Below are 26,190 nucleotides of genomic sequence, written 5' to 3' on the forward strand. Positions count from 1 at the left end.
GTCGATAGGAGGAATACTGGAGCTACTGCGAGTATTTGGGTCTTTCTCGGGGTACAAGCTGAACCTGGACAAGAGTATTTTGTGGTGTCTCAGCCGGGGGTGGGGGCAGGGGTGGGGGGGGGGGGGGCTGCCATTCCGTAGGGCAGGGACCCACTTTAGGTACCTGGGGGTGCAGGTTGCACGGGAGCGGGGAAGGCTTCGCAGGTACAACATCACTAGTTTAGTGGGGAGAGTGAAAGCCGACCTGGCGAGATGGGATGGTCTCCCTCTGTCACTGGCGGGTCGGGTGCAGGCGGTTAAAATGAATGTGTTGCCGCGATTTCTGTTTATTTTTCAATGCCTACCGATTTTCCAGCCAAAGTATTTTTCCAGGGAGATTGAGGGAAGGATTACCTCGTTTATATGGGGAGGGAAGGTGGCCAGAGTGAGGAAGGTGCTGCTACAGAGGGGAAGGCAGGCAGGGGGTTTGGGTCTCCTGAACCTGATGTACTACTACTGGGCGGCGAATGTGGAGAAGGTGCAGAGCTGGGTCAGAGGGGTTGATTCCCAGTGGGTCAGAATGGAGGAGAGTTTGTGCAGGGGGTCGGGGCTGAAAGCACTAGCAACAACGCCGCTCCCGATAGCTCCGAGGAAATACTCAGAGAGTCCGGCAATAATAGCTTCATTGAAAATCTGGAGGCAGTTTCGCCAATATTTCGGGTTGGGGCAGGGTCGAGGGAAATGCCGATTCGGGAGAACCACAGATTTGGGCCAGGGAAGTGGGACGGAAGCTTTCGGAAATGGGAAGAGAAGGGGATTAAGACCCTAAAAGATTTGTTTCTTCGGGGTCGATTTGCGGGATTGAGGGAGCTGGAAGCGAAGTATGGGCTGGAGCAGGGAGAAGTGTTTAGGTATATGCAGGTTCGGGACTTTGCCAGGAAGGAGATACAGAGCTTCCCAGAGGAACCAGCCTCCACGTTGTTGAAGGAGGTGCTGGTGGCAAGGGGACTGGAGAAGTGGGTAGTGTCAGCGATATACGGAGCTATGTTGGAAAAGGATAAGGCACCACTGGAGGGGATCAAAGCAAAGTGGGGGGAAGAGTTGGGAGAGGTTATAGAGGAGTGTGTGAGGTGCTCAAGAGAGTGAATGCCTCCATCTCGTGTGCGAGGTTGGGGCTGATACAGCTGAAGGTGGTGTACAGGGCACACCTCACGAGGGCGAGAATGAGCCGATTCTTTGAAGGGGTAGAAGATGTGTGTGAACGTTGCGGGGGGGGGGGGGGGGGGGGGGGGGGGGGGCGCTAATCACGTTCATATGTTTTGGTCCTGTCCAAAGCTAGAGGATTACTGGAAGCAGGTGTTTAGGGTAATTTCCAAGGTGGTGCATGTGAAACTGGACCCGGGTCCAGGGAGGCCATATTCGGGGTGTCGGACCAGCCAGGGTTGGAAACGGGTGCGGAGGCAGATATCATAGCCTTCGCCTCGTTGATCGCCCGAAGGCGGATCCTGCTGGGATGGAGAGCGGCCTGTCCACCCTGTGCCCTGGCGTGGCGTGGGGACCTGTTCAAATACTTGACCCTTGAGAAGGTTAAGTTCAAATTGAGGGGAAGCTCGGAGGGGTTCTACAAGTCATGGGCACTATTTATTATGCACTTTCAAGAACTGGATAACATTGAACATTAGTTGGGTGGGGGGGGTGGGTGGGTGGGTTGGGGGGGGGGGAGGGGGGCTGTGTGTGTTAAAGATGGCTATGGGTAATCCCTGATTCCTTTTTCTTGTCATTTGTTTATGTTGACATGTGGACTGATGTCTGGGCATGGTGGGAGGATGGGATCGTTGTTATTGTTATGGGGATTGAGATATTTGTTGTTGGTTATTGATTGTTGTTGCGTGTAAATTCGGGAGAAAAATTGTGAAAAATGAGAATAAAAATATTTCCAAAAAAAATAAATGATTTGGAAGAAAATGTATCTGGTCTGATTAGTAAGTTCACAGACAACACATAAATTAGTGGAGTTGCGGATAGTGAAGAGGATTGTCAAAGGATACAGAAGGATATAAACTGGTTGGAGTCTTGGGCGGAGAAATGGCAGATGGTGTTTAATCCAGCCAAGTGTGAGGTAATGCACTTTGGAACGTCAATGCATATAGGAATTGCACAATAAATGGTAGAACTCCTGTGAGTACTGACAGGCAGATAGATCTGGGTGTGCATGTCCACCAATCACAAAAAGTGGCAACACATGTGGATAAGGTGGTCAAGAAGGCATACGGCGTGCTGGCATTCAACAGTTGGGGCATTGAATATCAAAATTGGCTAGTCATGTTGCAGCTGTACAGGACTTTAGTTAGGCCCCATTTGGAATATTGTGTACAATTCTCATCGCCACACTACCAGAAGGATGTGGATGCTTTGGAGAGTGTACAGAAGCGGTTTACGAGGATGCTGCCTAGTACGGAGGGCATTAGATATGAGAGGCTAGATAAACTTGGTCTGTTCTCACTGGAATGACGGAGGTTGAGAGGTGACCTGATAGAGGTCTACAAGATTATGCGTGGCATGGACAGAGTGGATAGTAAGATGTTCTTTCCCAGTGTAGGAGAGTCAAGGGAACATAAGTTTAAAGTGCGAGGGGAAAAGTTTAGGGCAGACGTGCAAGGCAAGTTTTTTTTATACAGAGGGTGGTAAATATATGGAACGTGCCGCCTGGAGATCTGGTGGGCGCAGGTATGATGGGAGCATTTAAGGGACATCTAGACAAAAATAAGAATAGGGTGGGAATGGAAGGATACGGACTCCGTAAGTGCAGACGGTTTTAGTTCAGGCAGGTAACACGGTCGGCGCAGGCTTGCAGGGCCTGTTCCTGTGCTGTGTTGTTATTTGTTCTTTTATTTATTTGTTCCTTTCCCTCCCTCATCAGCTTCGCTATCATACCAGCAAAATATTCTGTAGGTCTCTGGCCCTCCACCCCTTCGGACACACCAACGATCCTCAAGTTATGTCTACTCGACCTGTTTTCCAGGTCTTCAACCTGGGCTCTCAACCCTGTTAAATCTATGCCACCCTCCGCAGCTCCTCACCCACCGAGGTGAAAAAGGGCTGGGTTTGGAGAATTTGGCGTCGCCTGCAGCTCCATACCATCCTCATTGCCAGTGTTAGTTCCCAACAGAGCAACCACACGGAAGCAATGGTAAAGGTTATCAAAAAGGTTTAATCATACGAATCTGCAATACGAAACTCCACTTCCCGAAGGTTCTCCCGCGCCGACCCACACCTGGGTCGGGGTTTTATATCTGGTTGGCTTAAGAGAAACCCAGCCCCTTTACCGGGGCAGTTCGTATTCTTCCAAGGTTATGGGGAACCATCAAGGTGATGGTCTGGTCCACACCCTGTGGCCCTCGTGAGGGATACAATAGAAAGGCACCTAAATAAAAATGTTTTATTTCTTTAACATTAACCTTGGTTTTCCCTTCATAAATGCTGCCTGCCTTGGAGAGTATTTTAAACATTTTTTGAGGTTTCGAGCCTCTGCTTATTTTTTTTTGCTTCTGTCATTTGATGAGAAGAATCTGCGTACCACTCCTCTGCCTGCTGGCACCAGACTGACTGGAAGGGCCGCTGGCCCACTGAGCATGTGCTAACATCGGAACGGGAGTTGGGCTTTGAAAAAGGCCGCGCATGCGCAGGGAGGTCCGTCGACAAAGACGTGTCACGGGCCCTGGGCGCGGGCATGCGCAGCTGGAGCCTCGAGCGGCCCAGGGCTAGGGGTGGGCGGGCTCCAGTATGCAAACGAAGGGGGCCGGGCGCCAGCCAATGGGAGCGGGCGGTGGGCGGAGGCAGTGCGTGACATGACGCGGCGGCCAGTGGGGGGAGGGGGAGTTAAAAGCAGAAGCAAAGTTGTGCGGAGCGGCATTTAAGAGAGGGACGGGCACAGGGGTGGAGGGGCAAGAGCTCAGGGAGCGGTTCTTTACCCCAGCACAGCTCTCCGAGTGGGGAGGGCGGAGGTGAAAGACAGACACAAGAGGGCTGAGAGAGACCCTCACCCCGCCCGACCCAAACCCTCTTTCTCCAGCCAAAAGCCGCCTTTCATTTCCCCTACAGAAAGTTGGAGCAGAGATTCCCACTTGACTGGAGAGTCGAATATAGTCAAGTCCCAAAGCCCAGGGCCTCGTCCGCGGCTTCCAGTTTGATTATAATACATTTCCCCCCACTACCCCCCGATCTAACTCACTGAACACCTTTTCCCCCCACCCCCAATCATCATCATGCCCATCTTACTTTTCCTCATAGACACGTCCGCCTCCATGAGCCAGCGCACCCATCTGGGCACCACCTATCTGGACATAGCCAAAGGCGCGGTTGAGACCTTCATGAAGGTAAAAAAAAAGGAATTAGAAGCGGTGTTTTGGGAGGCGGGGAAGCTAGGCCTCAGGCCCCGCGCTAACGCCGAATTGAGATTCTAACTTGTCTCTCTCTCTCTCCCTCTGCCTCCATCTTACTCCCCCCCCCCCCCCCCCCTGTAAACAGCTGCGAGCCCGGGACCCTGCCAGCCGGGGAGACAGGTACATGCTGGTGACCTTCGATGATCCACCGTACGGTATCAAGGTAAAAAGAAACCCCAGGCCCTCATTCATGCTGGGCTTTTATTTGATTTGTTGGTTGGTGTGTTTGGGGAGAGAGGTTTCCTTTTTTCTCTCTCTCCACTCAGGCACCCTAACTAAACATGGCCGACATGTTCCTCCTGCACAGCTCAGGATGATTGGCGGGGAGGGGCGGTGGTTTAGACATGAATCTTCCCATGGACGCCCCACCTTATTTAGCATTGGGGGGGGGGGGGGAGGTAGTGATGTGCAGAAACTAACTTAGGGATGTTTAAAGGATGGCGCAGAACTCCTTGGTGACTCATTTTCAAAATAGTTTGACAGACATGTCTTAAAGGGGAATGACACAGGCAAGTGCCCAGACTTCATCCTTAAAGGGGAAATGACAGTCAGGCAAGTGCCCAGACATGATCCGTAAAGGGAAATGACAGTCAGGCAAGTGCCCAGACTTGATCCTTAAAGGGGAATGACAGTCAGGCAAGTGCCCAGACTTGATCCTTAAAGGGGAATGACAGTCAGGCAAGTGCCCAGACTTGATCCTTAAAGGGGAATGACAGTCAGGCAAGCGCCCAGACTTGATCCTTAAAGGGGAACAACAATCTCAATGCAAGAGAAAATGCTGGAAAATCTCAGCAGGTCTGGCAACAATCTTGATGCACTTCTTGAGGAAGGATAGTTTAAACCTCATGCTTTTTGTTTAAAATTACTCTGAATTTTATGGAGAAAAAAATTAGTTTAAATATTTGATTTGCACGTGGTATATCTCACTCTTGCGAGGCCAGGATGTGATACCCACTGACAGGGAAGATAGTTTTTTAAAGGAAGGGGGAGAGCTAGAGAGAGGTGATGACATTTAGGAGGGGATTCCAGAGCTTCGGGCCTTGGTAGCTGAAGATTCAATGGACAAATTTTTTCCCCAACCTGTCAGTTTTGTAATTATAATTTCCAGGTAACTAGAAGTAGTAATAATAATCGCTTATTGTCAGAAGTAGGCTTCAATGAAGTTACTGTGAAAAGCCCCTAAACTGGGCTGGTTTAGCACAGTGGGCTAAACAGCTGGCTTGAAATGCAGAACAAGGCAGCAGCGCCTGTTCGGGGAGGCCGGTATGGGAATTGAACCTGCGCTGCTGCCTTGTTCTGCATTTCAAGCCAGCTGTTTAGCCCACTGTGCTAAACCAGCCGCTGGTACTGAGATACAAGCACAAACACCAATGTCGGAAAAGCTTCAAAATGCAGATGATGCAGTCTATTGAACTACTGATGAGCAATTCTATGTTGGCCATGTTTTTTGGATATTGTTGACTACTTGAGTGAGTAATGAGGGCTGGGGGAAACAGCTACTTTACAATGCGAAGAGGGAAAACTGGACAGCGGCATAGCTGTGATGCACTTGCTTTTCTTGTCATGGTCAGTTAGAGTGGTAGAGGCTTTGGTATAGGCCTTGAAGTACCACAAGATCATTGGGATGGAGGAGGGTTTGGTGAACTAAAGGGGAATTTAAAAAATAGTCTCACCTAGATTCAGACCACGTTGGCTAATCTCACACCAAAAGCCCCTTGGATCCAGTGCTAGTGCTTGGAGTGCAGTATTCTTTTAATGCGTTTGGGGCAGAGGGGGAAGGAAGGAAAAGGAAAATAAATCTAAAACTAGAATCTAATCCACTGCTTTGTATATTAGACTTTTATTAATATTGTGAAGGTACTAATCTTTCACAAATTTCTGTACCTTTTGTGTATGATACCCTGCTACAATGTCCTGCAAAAACTGACTTCCTGCAACTGAAGTGATGAAAGAATTGGAAGCATTCTGAACCGAGAAAGCATGACGGAAATGTTTTATTTTTCAGGCTGGCTGGAAGGAAAACCATGCAACGTTCATGAACGAATTGAAAAATCTTCAAGCTGTAGGACTATCAACTCTTGGCCAGTCTTTAAGGACCTCCTTTGATTTATTAAATTTAAATAGATTAGTTACTGGAATAGACAACTATGGGCAGGTATGTTTAACACAAGCAAAAATATCTAATAATTCCACACACAAAAAACTTGAACCCTATATATACATACACACACACTGTTGCAATAAAAACTCCCTATAATCATTTTTTTTCCACAGCTGTCAATGCAGGAAACCACATGGATGGAGTTGGGTGAATCAAATCACATCATATTTGCGGAGCTCAGCAATGTGATTACCCATCTTCCACGTCCCTCCTAATTGTTATGGATTAAACATGCTGTCTGATGTAGTACTTTGTCAGACAGAATAGGTAGAGCTCTTGTATGAAGGCTTGCTGCTGCTGCTCTGTGGTTAGTTATCTGATCTCACCCAGTTTGGTACTGTGACAGTACCCCTGGGTTAAGTAAAGGGAAAGTCAACCTGGCAGTGATGCAGCAGTCCATGCTACAAAGCATGTGGAAAAAATTGACCCGGAGAGTCGAATACTACAAATCGCAGACTAATACCCATTTAGACAACTAAACAGTGGCTGACAATTCTGGGGTAAAATCTTAGCATGGCATCATCAGGAGAGGAGGGGAAGACTGTTGGGTCAAGCATTCAGTGGGTATGAGTTGATGCAGCTTTGCACAAGAGGAGCAGTGGGCCATCAGGCATGGGCTTTTAGAAATTCATAGCACAGAAGAAATTCACGGCACAGAAGAAGGCCATTCATTCCATTACGTCCATGCTGACTGAACCTAATCCTATTTTCCAGATCTTGGTCTGTGGCCTTATAAGTTATGATACTTCAAGTGCATATTCATATGCTTTTTAAAGCAATTAGGATTTCTGTATCTACCTGCCTTTCAGACAGTGTGTTCCAAGCAGCCAACACTGAGTGAAAACATGTTCTCTTCCGCTCCCTTTAATTCTTCTACCAATTACTTTCTGATCATTTCAGCCTATTAAATATCTCTCGAGTAATCCCATGAAGTATGGCCCGTCATGTCCATGCCAGAGGGTTTTTCCCCAGTGAGGTCCATAGAGATCAGGAAAATTCTTTGTTTGATCTCTGATGTAAACTGGATTGGAGATTATACAGTCTTCCCACTGATATTACCATGCATCAGCCTCAGCTGGATGTGAATTGAAAGAGAGCGTGTTTTGCTTGATGAGTGAGCTTGCTGTTGTTCAGCAGTCGAATAGCCCATTGATACTTGCTCTTGGACATGTGCATTAATTATGACCCCTTTGGAATGTAATTGATGGCAGAAGAATAGTACCCAAGCACAAAGTCTTTGACAGGAGGGAATGCAAAATCTAATGTAGGTCGGGTGAAAAGAAAAAATTGTGCTTTAAATTGTTCTCTGTAGTGAATTTCCTAGATTCGGCTAAGCATTGAGTTTAAATCTTGAATTCACAGCGTGTTTATGGCCATGGTGAGTTTTTTAAAAAATGCGCCAATAGGTCGGCCTAACACTTGGAATGACATGATATTTCTTCCAAAATAACTTCTTGTGCCATATTCTATTTTTAAAATAAATTTTAGAATAGCCAATTCATTGTTTTCCAATTAAGGGGCAATTTAGCGTGGCCAATCCACCTACCCTGCACATCTTTGGGTTGTGGGGGCGAAATCCACGCAAACACGGGGAGAATGTGCAAACTCTACACGGACAGTGATCCAGAGCCGGGATCGAACCTGGGACCTCGGTGCTGTGAGGCAGCAATGCTATCCACTGCGTTACTGTGTTGCCCCTCTTGTACCATATTCTTAAACTTTTATTGTGTATGTATGTTGTCTGCATTTCTTAACTTGAGCCTTCAAAGTTAGGCTCTGAAAAGGGATGTGTGGCAACTATAAATCTCCGAAGTTTTACTGTGGTCGGCCAGTGTACATATATAGAACTTGACCATGTCAAATATGTATCAGTGCTGATTATCCTTGTCGACCTTATTGACTTAACACCATTCCTCTGCTGATCTGCATCTGAAGGCAGTGCTGGGCAATGATAACTGAAAGCGCATAATTTTACGATTGGCATTGAAACCAGTGTCTTGCCATTAATGCATTGTTGTTTTAAAATTTAGAGTACCCAATTATTTATTTTTCCAATTAAGGGGCAATTTAGCGTGGCCAATCCACCTAACCGGCACATCTTTGGGTTGTGGGGGTGAAACCCACGCAGACATGGGGAGAATGTGCAAACTCCAGACGGACAGTGACCCAGGGCCGGAACTCGAACCCGGGTCCTCAGCGCCGCAGTCCCAGTGCCAACCACTGCGCCATATGTCGCCCTCATTAATGCATTGTTGATAGAAGTGTGAAATTCAACTGCGAAAATTTTGCTCTACAGTTTTTAAGTATTCAGATATTTTCACCTACAATTTTTTTCAAGGTGTTTCTTGTGCCTGATCATTGCAGTTGATTTGGGTTCATAATGATCCTGCTAAAGAAGATGCCATGTGCAGATTTGTATGTTCAAATTGAAAATGCCAATAACATTCGATCACCAATTATGGGTTTTCATTGCAGCTTGAAAGACTCTGAATCAGTGATGGGCAACCTAGGCTAGTGGGTGGGCCGCATGTGTGGCCCTCCTTCATTTCAGTGGTCCGCAAGATTGAAATCGGGTATGCTCACTAACCATGACCCTTCAATTGATTGAATACATTTAATATATGGCAAATTGCGTTATAGAAATTGCTTAAATGTTCCTAAATTACTAGAATTGTCGTCATCTTCAAATGGTAAAAAGAAAATAAATATTTATTCTTGATTGGATGCAGAAGGGCACACGGCTGTCACAGTCAATGTTGTGTGCAATCAGCATACACTTCACTTCATTTGCCCTTGCTTTAGGTGTGTATTACTTCAGTAACGGCGATAGGAAAAAAGCTACGCGGATGGAAATCAGCGGAATGTAGCAATTCTGCTCATGGGCAACAGTCATCATATGTCTCGTGGGCTGCACTCGGAACCCGGATGGGTGGCATGTGACCCCCGGGCTGCAGGTTGCCCACCACTGTGCTGAATTCTTCAGGTTACCCTAGCCTAGTTATCAAGGAATCTATTGGGGAAGGATGTTACCTCACAAAGCATGTGGTTCTCTTTTTTAAAAAAAAGTGTTCCGTCTCAGAAGTGTAGATCTACAAGTCTCCAGTTCAAGTGACGTAACTAATTTACTTTCATCCTGATTCTGTAAATGTTTCTGTGACCTTTTTTAAACGTTGCTCTGGAAACATGAACCGAAGGCAAGAATTTAAAGTAGTTTATCCTTGTGTATGAATAGCATGTTTATTTCCAGAACCTAAGTGTTCGTAAACAAAAACATTTTGGACAGGGGTGAATTTGCACTCACCCAAGTGCCTGTGAGTTTTACATTACTGAACAAGGTTCATCAGGTTTCGACGGTGATGGGAATAACATTCAACTTGTTAATCCTCCATAAAGAAGTATTGGAAAAAAATATATCCTCTTTAACTTACATTTTAAAAAATATCTTCTTGCTGTGGCACCCCGAGTTGTGAACTGTTCAACCGTCTACTATTCCAAGCCTTGAGCTGCCCACTGGAAAATCAGTTTGAGAAGGCTTAATCATTGATATCAAACCTACTTCCTACTTGCTTGTTCCCTGGCCCTAAAAAAACTTGACTCTGATCAAATTTGCAAGCCACCTGCTCTGTACTATGCTGCTTTACATACATTGTAATGTAGTGGTGATTTAGGACTGAAGAAATTCTTGTGCAAGTAACTTCTCAATTTTTAACATTCTGGAAGTTGTGGAAAGCAGGATGAGCATTTTCTGTTCTAATCTTGCCCAACTCTGGAAGCAACTTGTGAAAGGTTTTAACTGCATAATTGAGTTCCTTTTGTAAGATGCTTGCTTTCCTTTGAAGATCCTGCAGTAAGTTGAGCAATATCTGGACCTGAATAACTTTAAAATGGTTTACAGTGTGCTGCAAGACCAGCTTGATTATTATTTTCCTCCTTTTCTGGCTACATTTTTCTAATGCCTTGCTCGAGTGTCCTTCATTACCGTGTCCAAGTAATCATTCTAAATGACTTTGGGCTGGATTATTCCACCGCAAGTCTTCAGAGCTGGGTTTGATCCTGCCCTTGACCCAACGTTGTATACATTTTTAGAGTAAGTATCACCAAAGAGTGATCTGAAGTCAGCTGGGAGTGCTTGTTTGTATGGTCCAGCTATTTACAAAGTTACCCATCTGCATCTTGGATGTTCATATGTGGGGAGGGTCCAAATACACATTCATCAGAACCATGAACATGTTATATTGCTCCCTTGTGTCCTTTTGAAGATATACCTTGAGGTTTTAATCGATCAAATGAAATACTTCTCTCGTATTGGTGAGTAAAGGTAATTTTGATTGCACTTGTCAATAATATACCATAACTGTGACTCAACAATGGAAAAGCTTTTAATTCTCACCAGATTTGAATTATATTGGTGTCTTTACCAAATATTTAAATTCACACTAGTGAAGTGGAATTGACTTGAGCAGGGATTTAAATATGTGCTCTTACTCTCAGGTCATTAGGGAGCCCTCCATTAGCTGCTGAATTGATTGTCAATGAGATTCAGTTTTAGAAATGTGTTCAACTGTCTTATGTTTTTTAGCCCATTTACACCATTCAAGCATTTGTAATTTTGATTTGGAAGTAAACGATTAATATTTAGCAACTTAAAACTTCTATCCATTGTGATAATGCCCATTCCACTTGGGCAGGAGAACAGGAGCATGAAGAGTAAAAGCTGTATTTTGTTTTGTGCCGTCTTCTGTGTTGACAGGCTCAATGATGCAATTTATTTTAAAATACATGTCATTTGATGATTTGCCTATATCCAAAGAGCAGATCAAGTTTCAGACTCAATCTTGGTTTACTGACCGTGGCTGTGGCTGTAGTAGGGCTCCATGCTCAATGCATTTATGGATATAATTTTAAGTTGGACTTTGATTTTCTCCTGCTATTGCCCACATATGAATAATTGACTTTTGACTTTTATTGAATTTTGCTAATGGAACAAGACAAAGACGTTGGAGAAGAGGAGCAAAATATAGGCGCCACTCCTCCCCCACCCCTGTGCTGCTCTAGGCATCATGCATATGATGTTGCACAACAAGTGTTCCTGATTTGATCTCTGGTTTGTGCTGAACTGGTCCTGGATTGATTGAATGTGGCACTTCCCCAAGGGAGATGAACATTTCATCTGGAGCTCTTGGTCCTGATTGTTGTCCACCTGTTAGAAAATGCTTGTGTGGCTATAATCTCCAGGACTGTTGACACTCACTGTCAAAAGTTCACAGCTGAACAGGCACTGCTTCAAAGGGAGGGGGTTCTGCTTGTGCGCCTCTACTCCAGCAGAAATAAATGATTCCAGGGTAGAAACTATGATTAAAGGGGCAGCACGGTGGCACCGTGGTTAGCACTGTTGCCTCACGGCACCTAGGACCCAGGTTCGATCCCGGCCCTGGGTCACTGTTCGCGTGGATTTTGCACATTTCCCCGTGTCTGCGTGGGTCTCGTCCCCACAACCCAAAGATGTGCAGGATAGGTGGGTTGGCTGCGCTAAATTGCCCCTTAATTGGAAAAAAGTATTAGGTACTCTAAATTTATTTTTAAAGTTTAAAAAAAAATGAATAAAATTCTTTTGGTCTTTTTCATCACTTTCCCCATCTCGTTTAAAACAAAACACTGCAGGTAAAGATTCAGCATTGCCATTCGTCATAATGTTTGAAAAGGTTCAGCGATATGACCGAGAAAGGCATTGTGGAATCAGAATATTATTGCCTGGTTGATTGGGAAGCAGACCGTCTCATCTTCTGTACAAGCAACGTTGTTCTTTAACACTGGATTTAGAAAAAAATGTTAATCACTATGGGACTTAAAACACACCATAAAGATAGTGAGGTGTGCATTGTATCCAATTTGCATTTTAATATGGGCAGCATGGCAGCATAGTGGTTAGCACAATTGCTTCACAGCTCTAGGGCCCCAGGTTCCATTCCTGGCTTGGGTCACTGTCCGCGGAGTCTGCACGTTCTCCCCGTGTGTACGTGGGTTTCCTCCCACAGTCCAAAGATGTGCAGGTTAGGTAGATTGGTCATGCTAAATTGCCCTTAGTTTCCAAAAAAGGTTGGGTGGAATTAATTGGTTACAGGGATAGGGTGGAAGTGAGGGCTTAAGTGCGTCGGTGCAGACTAGATGGGCCCAATGGCCTCTTTCTGCACTGTCTGTTCTGTGACTGAGTTCTGTCGTGATAAGGTAACCAATTTTAATTTTGTGTGACAAAAATATTAATTCCGTGTCATAAATGTGTTAACAGATCTCATTGCTTAACTGCACTGTTTAAACTATCACTGGTTGGAATCTTTAAGGCAAGAAACTCCTTATTTTTGCTGTGCATTAGACAAGTTTTTTTAAAAAATTGTTCCGTTTAAATATAAAGTGATGGGTATAAAACTATAATTGACAAATGGCTCAAAGAAAAACATCTGCTCGATTAAGTTGGGCTCCGATGTCGTGTTCTGCAATAATTTTCTGCAGGTGGACAGTGGCTATCAGGTGAGATTTGTTTTGGCGGGGAAGGCAAATATTTTGAGAAAACAGGTCATGCCTTTGCAACCCTCGGTTCAACGCCTCTGCCAAACCCATCATGTGAAAGGCATTCTGTACTGCAAGTATAAGTTGTCCATGACTATTCTGTGACTATATGTGCTCTGTTTTCCCTGTGTGCAAGTGCTTAAATTCACTTTCAACTGGTGAAGCACATTTTCTCTGGCAGCTGTTGAATCTCTTAATCATTTGAATGAATGCAGTGTAATTTTCTAAACAGTCTTTTGCTCCAGTTCACAGAGCTAATGTCTACATTTTGAATAAGCCTGTAACTTGGGGTAGCCCAAAGATGTGCTGGGGAATCCCTCTTGGAAGTTCCCAGGTAAAGGTTTACCTGGCAATTGTCCAGAAGGGTTAACTTCCCCTGGACAATTGCACTATGCTGGAATCGCTAGATTCAGATGGTTCTGCCAGTTTTACACTCTTACTCTGAGAGAGTGGAAGGATAAAAAAAAGCACTTTGAACTTCAGAGTAACTATTTTAAAAACCTAGACCGAGCAGCGCATGGGTCAGCACCCCCCCCCCCAAAATGTCCGACAGTGGTTGGCACTGCACTGTTGCTTCACAGAGCCAGGGTCCCAGGTTCGATTCCCGGCTTGGGTCACTGTGTGTGATGAGTCTACACGTTTTCCCTATGTCTGCGTGGGTTTCCTCCGGGTGCTCCGCTTTCCTCCCATAATTCCTGAAAGACGTGCTGTTAGGAAATTTTGATATTCTGTATTTTACCTCAGTGTACCTGAACAGGCGCTGTAATGTGGCGACTAGGTGATTTTCACAGTAACTTTGTTGCAGTGTTAATGTAAGCCTACTTCTGACAATAATAAAGATGATTATTTTCTCTTCTTCAAATCCACCCCTGCTGAAGTCCAACTTCCCACCCCCCCATCCTATACATTTACTGTGGAAATTTACCGTCTCCCTTTCAGTGAGGCCTTTAAACTCATATGCTTTACTGCAGCTAGTATTGTGGAAAAAGGGCATGTCCTCCTTCGCTCTGCTCCTTTTACACTTTGCGCTGGAGCTGGGATCGCACTTTGCTTCTCGAGTTTCACCCAGCTCGAGTCAGGAAGGTCGAGCGAGACGGGTGCTTCAAAATTTAAACACAGTGAAGTCAATACATAGTAATAATCCACTGCTGATTACCACTCTTGCAAGTTACGGACAATAATCTTAGGCTTTTGTGAAAAACACTCATTAAATATTAGACCTCCATGGAAGCAAGAATATTCTAATTTCAGGGGCACAGGAAGGAAACAATGCTGACTTGCAGTATGTTGTTTGTTCTAAAGTAGTAATCTAAAATTCAACAATTGCTGTGGTTTGCTCACTCTTAAAGCAAAATTTCTGGCTCTGAGCTTTGTCGTCCCAATTTTTAACTAGGTATGTCACTATTCATCACTTGGTTTTTAAAGTGATATTTACTGATCAGGTGTTTTCCCAATATTCATTGCTATCCATAATGCAATAAATAGGCCAAGTATTTGTACAAACCAGTAATAGATTTTCATGATTGCCTTCAGGAGCACAATGTCAGGAAAGGCTGCGGTATCAAATTGACACAACTGGTTGAAATCTGAGGCTTTCAATTTTCTTTTACTTCAAGAATATAGAGACTGGATTTTTTAACTGCTATTTTTCAGCTGGATCATAGCATTGGTGGACAAAATACATTAGTTTCACACCCTTCCTGGCAAAAGCACAAAAATCTGTACCTTGCATTCAGGCTGCCTCTGTTCCCAGAATGCTCCTGCAGAAATTTAAGCTCCCTGGTATGAATAAATTACTTCAACCAGAGACCGGCTGGGAGGTGGGTGGAGCGATAAGAGATTTGTCACAGGATAGCCAGTGTTTTATTGCAGTGCTGGAATTCTATAATCTTAATTAATGATACCGGTTGAGACTGCCAAATGGAGGGCAAAGTGTAATGTCTCTGGCTTCAAGCCTGAAAATATTCTGTTCATTTAGAACTTCTGTAAAATGCACTGAGGCAAAGGCAGAGTCAAACAATGCTCGTCATGCAATTTAAATCCCCCAGTGCTGATTTCAGTGTAATGAAATATGAGGAAACTGGCAGGAGTTTTTTGGGGTTATTCTGGAGGCACAACAGAAATTCATCCCAAGGAGTTGGAAACATGCTAAGGGAAGAACAAGGCATCCATGACTGGCGAGCAAAATCAAGGACAGCATAAAAGCAAAAGAAAAAGCATACAAAATGGTCAGGATTAGTGGGAAGCCAGAGGATTGGGAAGCCTTTTAAAAACGAGAAGAGGACAAAAAAAGCAATAAGGAGGGAGAAGATGAACTATGAGTGTAAGCTAGCTAGTAATATAAATGAAAATAGGAAGAGTCTTTTTCAATATATAAGAGGTAAGAGAGGCAAGAATAGACATTGGACCACTGGAAAGTTAGGCTGGAAAAGTAGTAATGGGAAACAAAGAAATGGCAGAGGAACTGAATAGTTACTTGGCATCAGTCTTCATGGTAAAAGACAGCAGTGGAATACTAGAATCCAGGAAAATTGGGGCAGAGTAGCGGCCATCACTAAGGATACTGTTCTGGGTAAACTGAAAGGTTTGAAGGTGGATAAATCACTTGGACTGGATGGACTACACCCCAAGGAGTGTTCTAAAGGAGATAGTTGAGATTGTGGAGGCATTGGTGGTGATATTTCAGGAATCACTGGAGACGGGGAGGGTTCCAGAAGACGGAAAGTGGCTAATGTAACATCGCTGTTTAAGAAGGGTGGGAGGCAGAAGATGGGAAATTATAGGCCGGTTAGCCTGATTTTGGTCATTGCTAAAATTTTAGAGTACATTATTAAAAATGAGATTGTGGAGTACTTGGAAGTACATGAAAAATAAGACTGAGTCAGCAGGGCTTCTTCGTCAAGGGGGAGGTCATGTCTGACCTCCCCCTTAACAAATCTGAGAGAGTTCTTTGAAGAGGTAACAAGGAAGTTAGAAAAAGGAGACCAGTGGAAGTGACTTATTTAGATTTCCAAAAGGCCTTTGACAAGGTGCCGCATAGGACACTGTTAAATAAGTTAAGAGCCCATGGTGTTTAAGGGTAAGATACTGGCATGGATAGAGGATTGGCTGACTGGCAGAAGGCAGTGAGTAAGGATAAAGGGTTCTTTTTCAGGATGGCAGCCGGTGACTAGTGGTGTGCCTTTGGGGCCACTATATACATTAATGATCTGGAAGAAGGAATTGAGGAGACTGTTGCTAAGTTTGCAGATGATACAAAGATATGCAACGGTACAGATAATATTGAGGAAGCAGGGGGGCTGCAGAAGGACATGCTAGGAGAGTGGGCAAAGAAGTGGCAGATGGAATACAATGTGGAAAAGTGTGAGGTTATGCACTTTGGAAGGAGGAATTGACTATTTTCTTTGTTAAAAATAAATTTAGAGTACCCAATTAATTTTTCCAATTAAGGGGCAATTTAGCGTGGCCAATCCACCTACCCTGCACGTCTTTGCATTGTGGGAGCAAAACCCACTCAAACACTGAAAGAATGTGCAAAATCCACATGGACAGTGACCCATAGCCGGGATCGAACCTGGGACCTCAGTGCCATGACGCAGCAATGCTAACCACTGTGCCATCTTGCTGCCCTGACTATTTTCTAAATGGGGAAATGCTTAGGAAATGAGAAGCACAAAGGGACTTGGGACTCCTTGTTCACGATTCTCTTAAGGTTAACACGCAGGTTCAGTCGGCAGTTAGGAAGGCAGATGCAATGTTAGCATTCATGTCGAGAGGGCTAGAATACACATGCAGGGATGTACTTCTGAGGCTGTATAAAGCTCTGGTGAGACCCCCATTTGGAGTATTGTGAGCAGTTTTGGACCCCGTATCTAAGAAAGGATGTGCTGGCCTTGGAAAGAATCCAGAGGAGGTTCATAAAAAGCTTGTCATATGAGGAGCGGTTGAGGCCTCTGGGTCTGTATACTCGGAGTTTAGAAGGATGAGTGGGGATTTTATTGAAACGTACAGTATACTGTGAGGCCTGGATAGAGTGGATGTGGTGAGGATGTTTCCACAAGTAGGGAACGCTAGAACCAGAGGGCACAACCTCGGATTGAACGGATGATCCTTTAAAACAGAGATGAGGAGTAATTTCTTCAGCCAGAGTGTTGTGAATCTGTGGAACTCTATGCTGCAGAAGGCTTTGGATGCTAAATGACAATGTCTTTATGACAGAGATAGATAGGTTCTTGATTAATAAGGGGATCAGTGGTTATGGGGAGAAGGTAAGAGAATGGGGATGAGAAAAATATTAGCAATGGTTGAATGGTGGAGCAGACTCAATGCTTCGAGTGGCCTAATTTTGTTCCTAGGTCTTATGGTCTTCTAGGAACTACCTGGGTTAAAGGTTTGTACCAATCTATAGTCACCAAATGCTCTATTTGTTTGAGTCATGCTTTGTTGTCCATGAGATTTTCCTTCAAATTCAATCCTATGTAGGATTTTCTTCCATCATCAAGTTTTTTTTTCAATCAAGACCACCATTACACAGTACTAAACTTTTCTCTTGCAATGGAAGGAAGTAAAACATATACAGATCTCTTAATATTGTGTTTTTATATCACAAGTCCAGTAAAGTACAGCAATATTTTAGTGTACATGTCCCGACATATGACAAAAATGTGGCCAAAATGTATTCCTGTCAAAAATTGAATTCCTCGCATTGATGTTAGATTGAACTTCTGCAGGATACTTATCTTCAAATAGAGCAAGTTGATCACTGTTGTGAAATTGTGAAGATTTGTGTCTTTCTATTTCCTTCATTTTTAAAAGGCAAAGCAAAGTAACTACTAAGCATCAATTAGGTGAGTTTTACAGCAATTTTTATCTTTCCCAGTTCTTGGTTGAAGATTTGTAGTTGAGTTATTTGGAATTGTTATTTGGGTAGGGCAGATCAGAAAGAAACAAACAGTATATCTTGAACTAATTTATTCTCCAAAATGCATGATCATATTGGTGTTTATATTTTATGTTTTCACACCCTTAGTGTCTCTCTCCCTCTCTGGAAGGGCAGGCCTGATCTGCTAAACAGACTCCTTGTCCCTGACTTATGATTTTTGTCTCTAATACTGCTGAGATAGGAACTACCTAGGTCCGCAGCATTACCTAAATGGCTACTTGTGTATTACCCTGGATAGTAGGTACTATCAGGCTCTTTGAGTATGAAAGAGGGGGTGGAAAAGAACCACTACAGCTGGGCCGAAGGCTGACTTCAAAGATGTCCTTACCTACATTTATCTAGTAGTAATCAGAAGAAAGGTTTGGTCTCGCTTCTTTCCTGCCCCACACCCCTACTCCAAATTGCCAGAGTCCAAATGCTGCTTGTGATATTATTACTGTTATCCTGATTGGATTGGTGAACTGTGCAAACCAAGCATCAAAACAATCAGTGGCCATATCTGTAATATACTAACACCAGGTCATGTGTTTACTCACTAAGCCATTGGGGGAGCAATTACTTCAATTGCAATTTGAAAACCATCTTACTGCTTTGGAATCCTTCATTAAGTCATTCTTAATCACTGCCACTATCTATGTGGAGTTTGCACATTCTGCTCGTGTCCGTGTGGGTTTCACTCCCACATGTGCAGGGCAGGTGAATTGGTCACGCAAAATTTTCCCCTGAATTGGAAAAATATGAATTGGGTACTCTAAATTTATTTTTAAAAATTTCAATCCATCAGAATTCCTTAGTGATGTTTAAATACTCTGGAGGTCACTTCTAACCATATTACATTTGCCAGAGTATATCTGCCTCGACTTTCAAATAACTTTTGCAAAATTAATGAATGATATTTTGGGGTAAATTAACCGATGTGATCAAAGGGTGTATTCGTCAGAGAATCAGTGCAGCATAAGCGAACATTGCTCACACAATGGGTGGCTGGGTGTACAGAGTACAAAGCAAGGGTAAGTGAAAACAAGTCACAAAAAGAGGGACTTTAATGGCTTTGGAAGGAATGGTAGGTGGATTCACTTAAGTATTCAGTGCTGCAAGGGTTAGATTGAGGAGAAATTGCCTAAATGAGTCTTGTATTCTTTGGAATATAGAAGTATAAGGTGATTTGGTTGAGTTTTCTTTAAAGGGTTTGATAGGATAGATTGACGATAACTTTCCACTGGTGTGAAGTTTAGCACAAGAGGTTGTAACCTTAATCTCAAAATCACTCCGTCAGGCAAGAAATTGGGAAATACTTTTTTGTGCAAATGTTGGTAGATCTGTGGCACTCTGGCCCATAAAAAAACAACAGATGGCAGTTATATTGTACTTTTAACTCCCAGATTTTTGTTAGCTACTGATATTAAGAGTTATGGAGCCAACATGGGTGGATTGAGTTAAATGTAATTCGGTTAATTTCAGAAAAGAGATATGGAAAGGAATCTTGTGCAGCCAAGGTATCATTTGGTGAAGATTTTAATGAAAAACAACTAATTGTAAATCAAGACTGCAGGAAATAATGGTTGCAGATAAGAAAGGTGCTGTTTAAATGCAAAGGAAGTTTCCCCAACTTTACTGTCAACATTTTCTTCCAGTCCTGTTTGTTGTGTTCCTAAAAGATATGTAACTTTTGAACAGAGCACACTGCTTCAGATTAATTTTTGTTTAATGGGATGTGGGCGCTACTGGCTAGGCCAACATTTATTACTCATCCCTAATTGTCCTTGAGAAGATGGTGGTGAGCTGCTGCCTTGGATCGCTGCAATTCCTGTGGGGTGTGCTATTTGGGAGGGTGTTCCAGGATTTTGACCCAGTGACAATGAAGGAATGGTGATATATTTCCAAGTCAGGATGGTGAGTGACTTGGCGGGGAACTTGCAGATGATGGTGTTCCCATATATCTGCTGTCCTTGTCCTTCTAGATGGTAGAGACCACGAGTTTAGAAGGTGTTGTCGAAGGAGACTTGATAAGTTGCTGCAGTGTATCTTCTAGATTGCACACACTGGCACTGTGTATTGGTGAATGTTTGTGGATGAAGTGCCACTTGAGTGGGCTGCTTTGTGCTGGATGGTATCGAGTTCTTTGCATATTGTTGACGCTCATCCAGACAAGTGGAGAGCATTCCATCAGACTCCTGACTTGTGCCTTGTGAATGGTGAACAGGCTTTGGGTAGTCAGGAGGTGAGATACTCTTTGCAGAATGCTCAGCCTCTGAACTGTTCTTGTAGCCACAGTATTTATACAGCTAGATCAGTTCAGTTTTTCAAATGGTGTAACCATGGCCAAGATGTTTATAATGAGGGATTCAATGATGAGAATGTGTTGAATGTCAAGGGGAGATGGTTGGGTTCTCTCTTGTTGGAGATGATCATTGCTTGGTACACCTGTGGCATGAATTTTACTTGCAACTTATCAGCTCAGGCCTGAATATTGTCCAGGTTTTACTACATATCGGCACAGACTGCCTCAGTATCTGAGGAATCGCAAATGGTGCTGAAAATGGGCAGCATGGTAGCACAGTGGTTCGCGCTATTGCTTCACAGTGACAGGGTCCCAGGTTCGATTCCCAGCTTGGGTCACTGTCTGTGCGGATTCTGCACGTTCTCCCCATGTCTGCGTGAGTTTCCTCCGGGTGCATCTGGCTTCCTCCCCATAAGTCCCGAAAGGTGTGCTGTTGGGTAATTTGGACATTCTGAATTCTCCCTCTGTGTACCCGAACAGGCCAGAATGTGGCGACTAGGGGCTTTTCACAGTACCTTCATTGCAGTGTTAATGTAAGCCTACTTGTGACACTAATAAAGATTATTATTACATTATGCAATCATCGGTGAACACCCCACTTTTGACCTTATGATAAAGGAAGGTAATTGATGAAACAGCTGAAGATGGTTGTGCTGAGGACACTACCCTGAGGAGCATCTGTGGTGATGTCCTGGAACTGAAATGATTGACCTCTAACTGCCATCTTCCTTTGTGTTGCGTATGACTCCTACCAGTGGAGAGTTTCTCCCCTGATTCCCATTAACTCCAATTTTGCATGGGCTCCTTGATATCACACTTAAGTCAAATGCTGTGTTGATGTCAAGGACAGTTACTCTTCCCTCACTTCTTGCGTTCAGCTCTTTTGTCCATGTTTGGACCAAGACTGGAATGAGGTCAGGAACTGAGTGACCCTGACGGAACCCAAACTGAACATCAATAATATAAGTGTCACAAGTCGGCTTACATTAACACTGCAATGAAGTTACTGTGAAAATACCAGATTGGCGCCTGTTTGGGTTCACCGAGGGAGAATTCAGGATATCCAATTCACCTACAAGCATGTCTTTCGGGATTTGTGGGAAGAAACTAGAACACCCGGAGGAAACCCATGCAGAGACCGGGAGAACGTACAGGCTCCGATAGACCGTGACCCAAGCCAGGAATCAAACCTGGGTCCCTGGTGCTGTGAAGCCACAGTGCTAACCACCGTGCTACCATGCCGCCCAAAAGAGGGCAGAGTAAGTGCTGCTTGATAGCTCTGTTGGCGACACTTTCGATCACTTTGCCGGTGATTGAGAATAGACTGGGGTGGTAATTGGCTGGGTTGGATTCATCTTGCTTTTTATGGACAGGGCGTACCTGGGCAGATTTCACATTGCCAGGTAGATGCCAGTGTTGTAGCTGTACTGAAGCAACGCGGCTACGAGCAAAGCTAATTTTGGAGCACAAGTCATGAGGGAAACTGCCAGAATATTGTCAGGCCATAGCCGTTGCAGATTTGGAGTGAATTGAATTGGCTGAAGACTGGCATCTGTAATACTTGGACCTAAGAAGGCCAAGATGGATCATGCACTTTGCACTTCTGGCCTAAGATTATAGCAAATGCTTCAGCCGTGTCTTTTGCAGTGTTGTGCTGGGCTCCTTCATTATTGAGAATGGGAATATTTATAAAGCTGCTGCCTCCTGTTTATTATTTAATTGTCCGCGATTCCCAACTGGATGTGGCACGATTGTAGAGCTTAGACCTGCTCCTTTAGTTGTGGGATTGCTTAGCTCTCTATCAGTTTCTGGTTTTGCTCTTTGGTATGCAAGTTGTTTTGTGTTGTAGCTTAAAGTTGACACGTTATTAGGTGGCCTGGTGCTGGTTGATCCCCTGAATTGATTGGGGATATGCCAGTCCAACTGTGATTATGTACAGTTCTGTTGCTACTGAAGACCCACAGTGCCTCATGGGTGCCCTTGAGTTCCTAGATCTGTTCAAAATCTATCCCACTTAACATGATGGTATGCCACACAACATTACGGAGGGTATCCTCAATAAAGATGCGACTTTGTCTCCACAAGGACTGTGCAGTAGACACTCCTACCAATACTGCTATGGACAGTTGGATCTGCGACAGGTGATTGATGAGGTCAAGTTGGTTTTTCCCTCTGGTTCTCTCACCCTGCTGCAGACCCAGTATAGCAACGATGTCCTTCAGGACTCAGTCAGCACAGTCAGTAAAACCACTCTTGGTGATGGATATTTAAGTCCCCCACACAGTACATCTTCTACGCTTGCCACCTGCATCTTTCATGTGGTGTTCAAGAAATTCTGTTTTTCTAGTCTTGTGCAAGCCTGTGTCCTGCATAAAACTTGGCATGCTGCAAAGCATCTCCCACTGCACGCTTTTTTTCAAAAATGTTTCCTTTTTTAATGTTAAAGGGTAAATGTTTGTTACTTTGGTTAAAGTAAAATTGTTTTGGCAGGTTATTAAATAAACTGGTGGTATCATATTCTGTGCTTCTTCATACTATTTTAGAAGCTAGTGCACTCCAGGGAGAGACCTTTTATACAATAGTATGTTTTGCAGTGTTCTGTGTTTACAAGAATTGAAGGCATCTCAAGGGTATTCTTGATAATCCTATGATTGACCCACACTGAACTATCATGAATTAACATTTACACATGCACTGAATACCCTTTCATTAGTAATGAACAGTTCCATCTTGTGGCAACAGATATTTATAGTGAACTTTGTCACCTTTGGCATATAATCTGCTTCCCATTGAAGTCTTTGGAATTGAGGCACAATCTTAAATTCCTAGTTGGTGTTTTTCTTGCATATGAAAATGTGTTGAGTGGTCACTAAACTTTATTTTTTCTAGAGATGAGTAGAATGTTCCTGTCAAATCTGCTTTGGAGATAAATCCAATATTGCTGCAGCGAGGAGTACTCTAACAGCAGTATACATTTTCTGTGAAATATGCCAGTACAGTCCACTCAGTTCAGTTTTATTTTGGAGGATCTGATCATTCAGACCTTTTAGGTATGAAGTTCTCAGTGCTGTTATCAATGTAATTGAATTCCGATTATTAGACAATTTCAATGGAAAATATCAAAACGTGGAAAATAGGAGCAGGAGGAGGCCATTAGGCCCATTTGAGCCTGTTCTGCCATTCATGATGGTCATGGCTGATCATTCCATTCAATAGCCTATTCCAGCTTTTCCCCCATATCCTTTGATTCCCTTTTCCCTCAATGCTATATCTTTTTTTTTTCTATAAATTTAGAGAATCCAATTTTTTTTTCCAATTAAGAGACAATTTAGTGTGGCCAATCCACCTACTCTACACATCTTTTGGTTGTGTGGGGCGAGACCCACGCATTCATGGGGAGAATGCAACTCCACACAGACAGTGAACCAGGGCCGGGATCAAACCTGGGACCTCGGAGCTGTGAGGCAGCAGTGCTAACCACTGCCACTGTGCCGCTCCCTAAATGCTATATCTAACTGCTTCTTGAAAACACCCATTGTTTTGGCCTCGACTACTTCCTATGGTAAAAAATTCCACAGGATCACCGCTCTCTGGGTGAATATAGGTCTCCTCATTATTGATCTAAATGGTCTACCTCGTATCCTCCCACTGTGACCCCTGATTCTGAACAAGCCTACCATCGGGACATCCTTCCTGCATCTACCATGTCTAGTCTTGAAGGAACTTGATAGGTTTCTGTGAGATCCTCCCTCATTCTTCTGTACTCCAGCAAATACAATCGGAACCGATCTCTCCTCGTACATCAGTCCTGTCACTCCAGGAATCAGTCTGATAAACTTTTGCTGCACTTCCATTAGAGCAAGAACATCCGTTCTCCAATAAAGAGACCAAAGCAGCACACAATATTCCAGGTGTGGTCTCACCAAGGCCCTATATAATTGCAGCAAGACACTCCCTGCCCCTGTATTCTAATGCTCTTGCAATGAAGGCCAGCATACTATTTGCCTTTTTTTTACAGCCTGCTGCACCTACATGCTTACCTTCAGTGACTGGTGAATGAGGACACCCAGGTCTTGTTGCACATTCCCCTCTTCTAATTTATGGCCATTCCGATTCCGATACTAATCTGCCGCCTTGTTTTTGCTACCGGAGACTCTATTATAACAAAGCTCTGAATTAGACTGGATTCATCATCCAAACAAATAGACTCTCTTTTTATTTAATAGTGTTCAATTCTAGTCGCCACCTACCAGAAGGATGTGGAGGCTTTAGAGATTTACCAGGATGTTGCCTGGTATGGAGGGCATTAGTTATGAGGAGAGGTTGAATAAACTTGGTTGTTCTCACTGGAACAAAGGAGGTTGAGGGGCGACCTGATAGAGGTCGACAAAATTATGACGGGCATAGACAGAGTGGATAGTTTGATACTTTTCCCCAGGGTAGAGGGGTCAATTACTAGAGGGCCCAGGTTTAAGGTGTGAGGGGCAAGGTTTAGAGGAGATGTACGAGGCAAGTTTTTTTTTTACAGAGGGTAGTGGGTGCCTGGAACTAGCTGCCGGAGGTGATGGTGGAAGCAGGGATGATAGTGACGTTTAAGGGGCATTTTGACAAATACATGAATAGGATGGGAATAGAGGGATACAGACCCCAGAAGTGGAGAAGATTTTAGTTTAGACGGGCATCATGGTCGGCGCAGGCTTGGAGGGCCGAAGGGCCTGTTCCTGTGCTGTACTGTTCTTTGTTCTTTGCTTTATACCCTCTGTTTTTCTCTCGCCACTTCATGCTGTCTGATTTTTTTTCTCTTTGAAGCTTACGATTTTGTATTTCAATTTATTTTTCTTCCCATTCAAGTTTTTCGTTTTGCTGTCTACCTCAAGCTGCTTCATCTGCAACTGAATTCACGCCAGCTAAACAGAATTGCTATTTGGATTAACTTTTTTTCTGTGTTGTGCTATTTTCTCAATAATTTCTGCTTTCTTAGCCCTGCTTTGAACTCTAAATTTTCTGCAAATGCAATTAACCAAGCCGTAGAAATTGTTGCAAATCATTCGGGGATGGGTCTTCCCTTTCCAGAAAAGTATCGTAAAATTCACCATGGAAATCTTGTAAACCTTGACCTCAGCAAATATCTGTACTCTTATTTGTCTGTACATTTGATATCCCCAGTTTATGTTATCCTTAACCAGACAATAGATCGTGGAGGAAGATCTGGTTAGGGACCAATAACATTTTGTTTAAAGTGGATACAGTTAAGACGCTTACTAAGTGAATAAGACCGTAATAAGGCCACAATATTCCACTCGTTTTGAACAAACAAAAAATAAACTTTGCCAACAAGTTCAGAAAGATAAAACAATTTACAATATCTATTTTGTACTCTAATATTCAGGGGAACAATGAGGTATATGTGAATTAACAGGTGAATTGTGGTCAGACACACAACACTAAACAATAAATGATGGATGCGACCAAATCTGATTCCAAATCTCAACAATCCACTCAGATGTTTTGTCACATTGTGAGCCAACTAATCTCAATGAAACTTGGTCTTTCTCACAAAAGTTTCCAGTCTCTGCATTTGAAGATTTCTTCTGGGAATTCTCTCCAAAGGTTGCTCCTACTAAGATGGCTTCAACATTGACCCACTTGCCGATTTTTTGCTTCGGAAATTTGAGCACACTCGAGCTTTCCTTTCCAAGCAAAATTTCAGGTTTCCGGCTCTTCTGAGCTGAACACTGATCCAAAGTGGTTGCTTTGCCCTCGCGACCTGCAACATGGAATCACCAACCTTCGGCTGCCTTCTCGGGTCTTCAGGGCTCCT

General features: G+C 43.7%; 1 protein-coding gene across 4 annotated transcripts in view; it reads left to right on the forward strand.

Annotated features, from left to right (window-relative positions):
• The first annotated feature begins 3,876 nt into the window (after positions 1 to 3,876).
• Positions 3,877 to 26,190, forward strand: part of ints6 (integrator complex subunit 6) — a 180,695-nt gene continuing 158,381 nt past the window's right edge. For 3 of the 4 annotated variants that reach the window (XR_005461317.1, XR_005461318.1, XM_038802588.1), the window contains exons 1-3: positions 3,877 to 4,355; positions 4,507 to 4,584; positions 6,427 to 6,576. Coding sequence is in view for 2 of the 4 variants with exons in the window: in XM_038802588.1 (XP_038658516.1) it covers positions 4,245 to 4,355; positions 4,507 to 4,584; positions 6,427 to 6,576 (339 nt within the window). In the remaining 2 variants the exon portion in view is untranslated. Of the gene's footprint in view, positions 4,356 to 4,506; positions 4,585 to 6,426; positions 6,577 to 6,695; positions 8,615 to 26,190 lie in introns of those variants that run through there. The other variant, XM_038802589.1, reaches the window with a different exon arrangement.

Source organism: Scyliorhinus canicula, chromosome 7, assembly GCF_902713615.1.
Source record: "Scyliorhinus canicula chromosome 7, sScyCan1.1, whole genome shotgun sequence".
NCBI classification, from domain to species: Eukaryota; Metazoa; Chordata; class Chondrichthyes; order Carcharhiniformes; family Scyliorhinidae; genus Scyliorhinus; species Scyliorhinus canicula.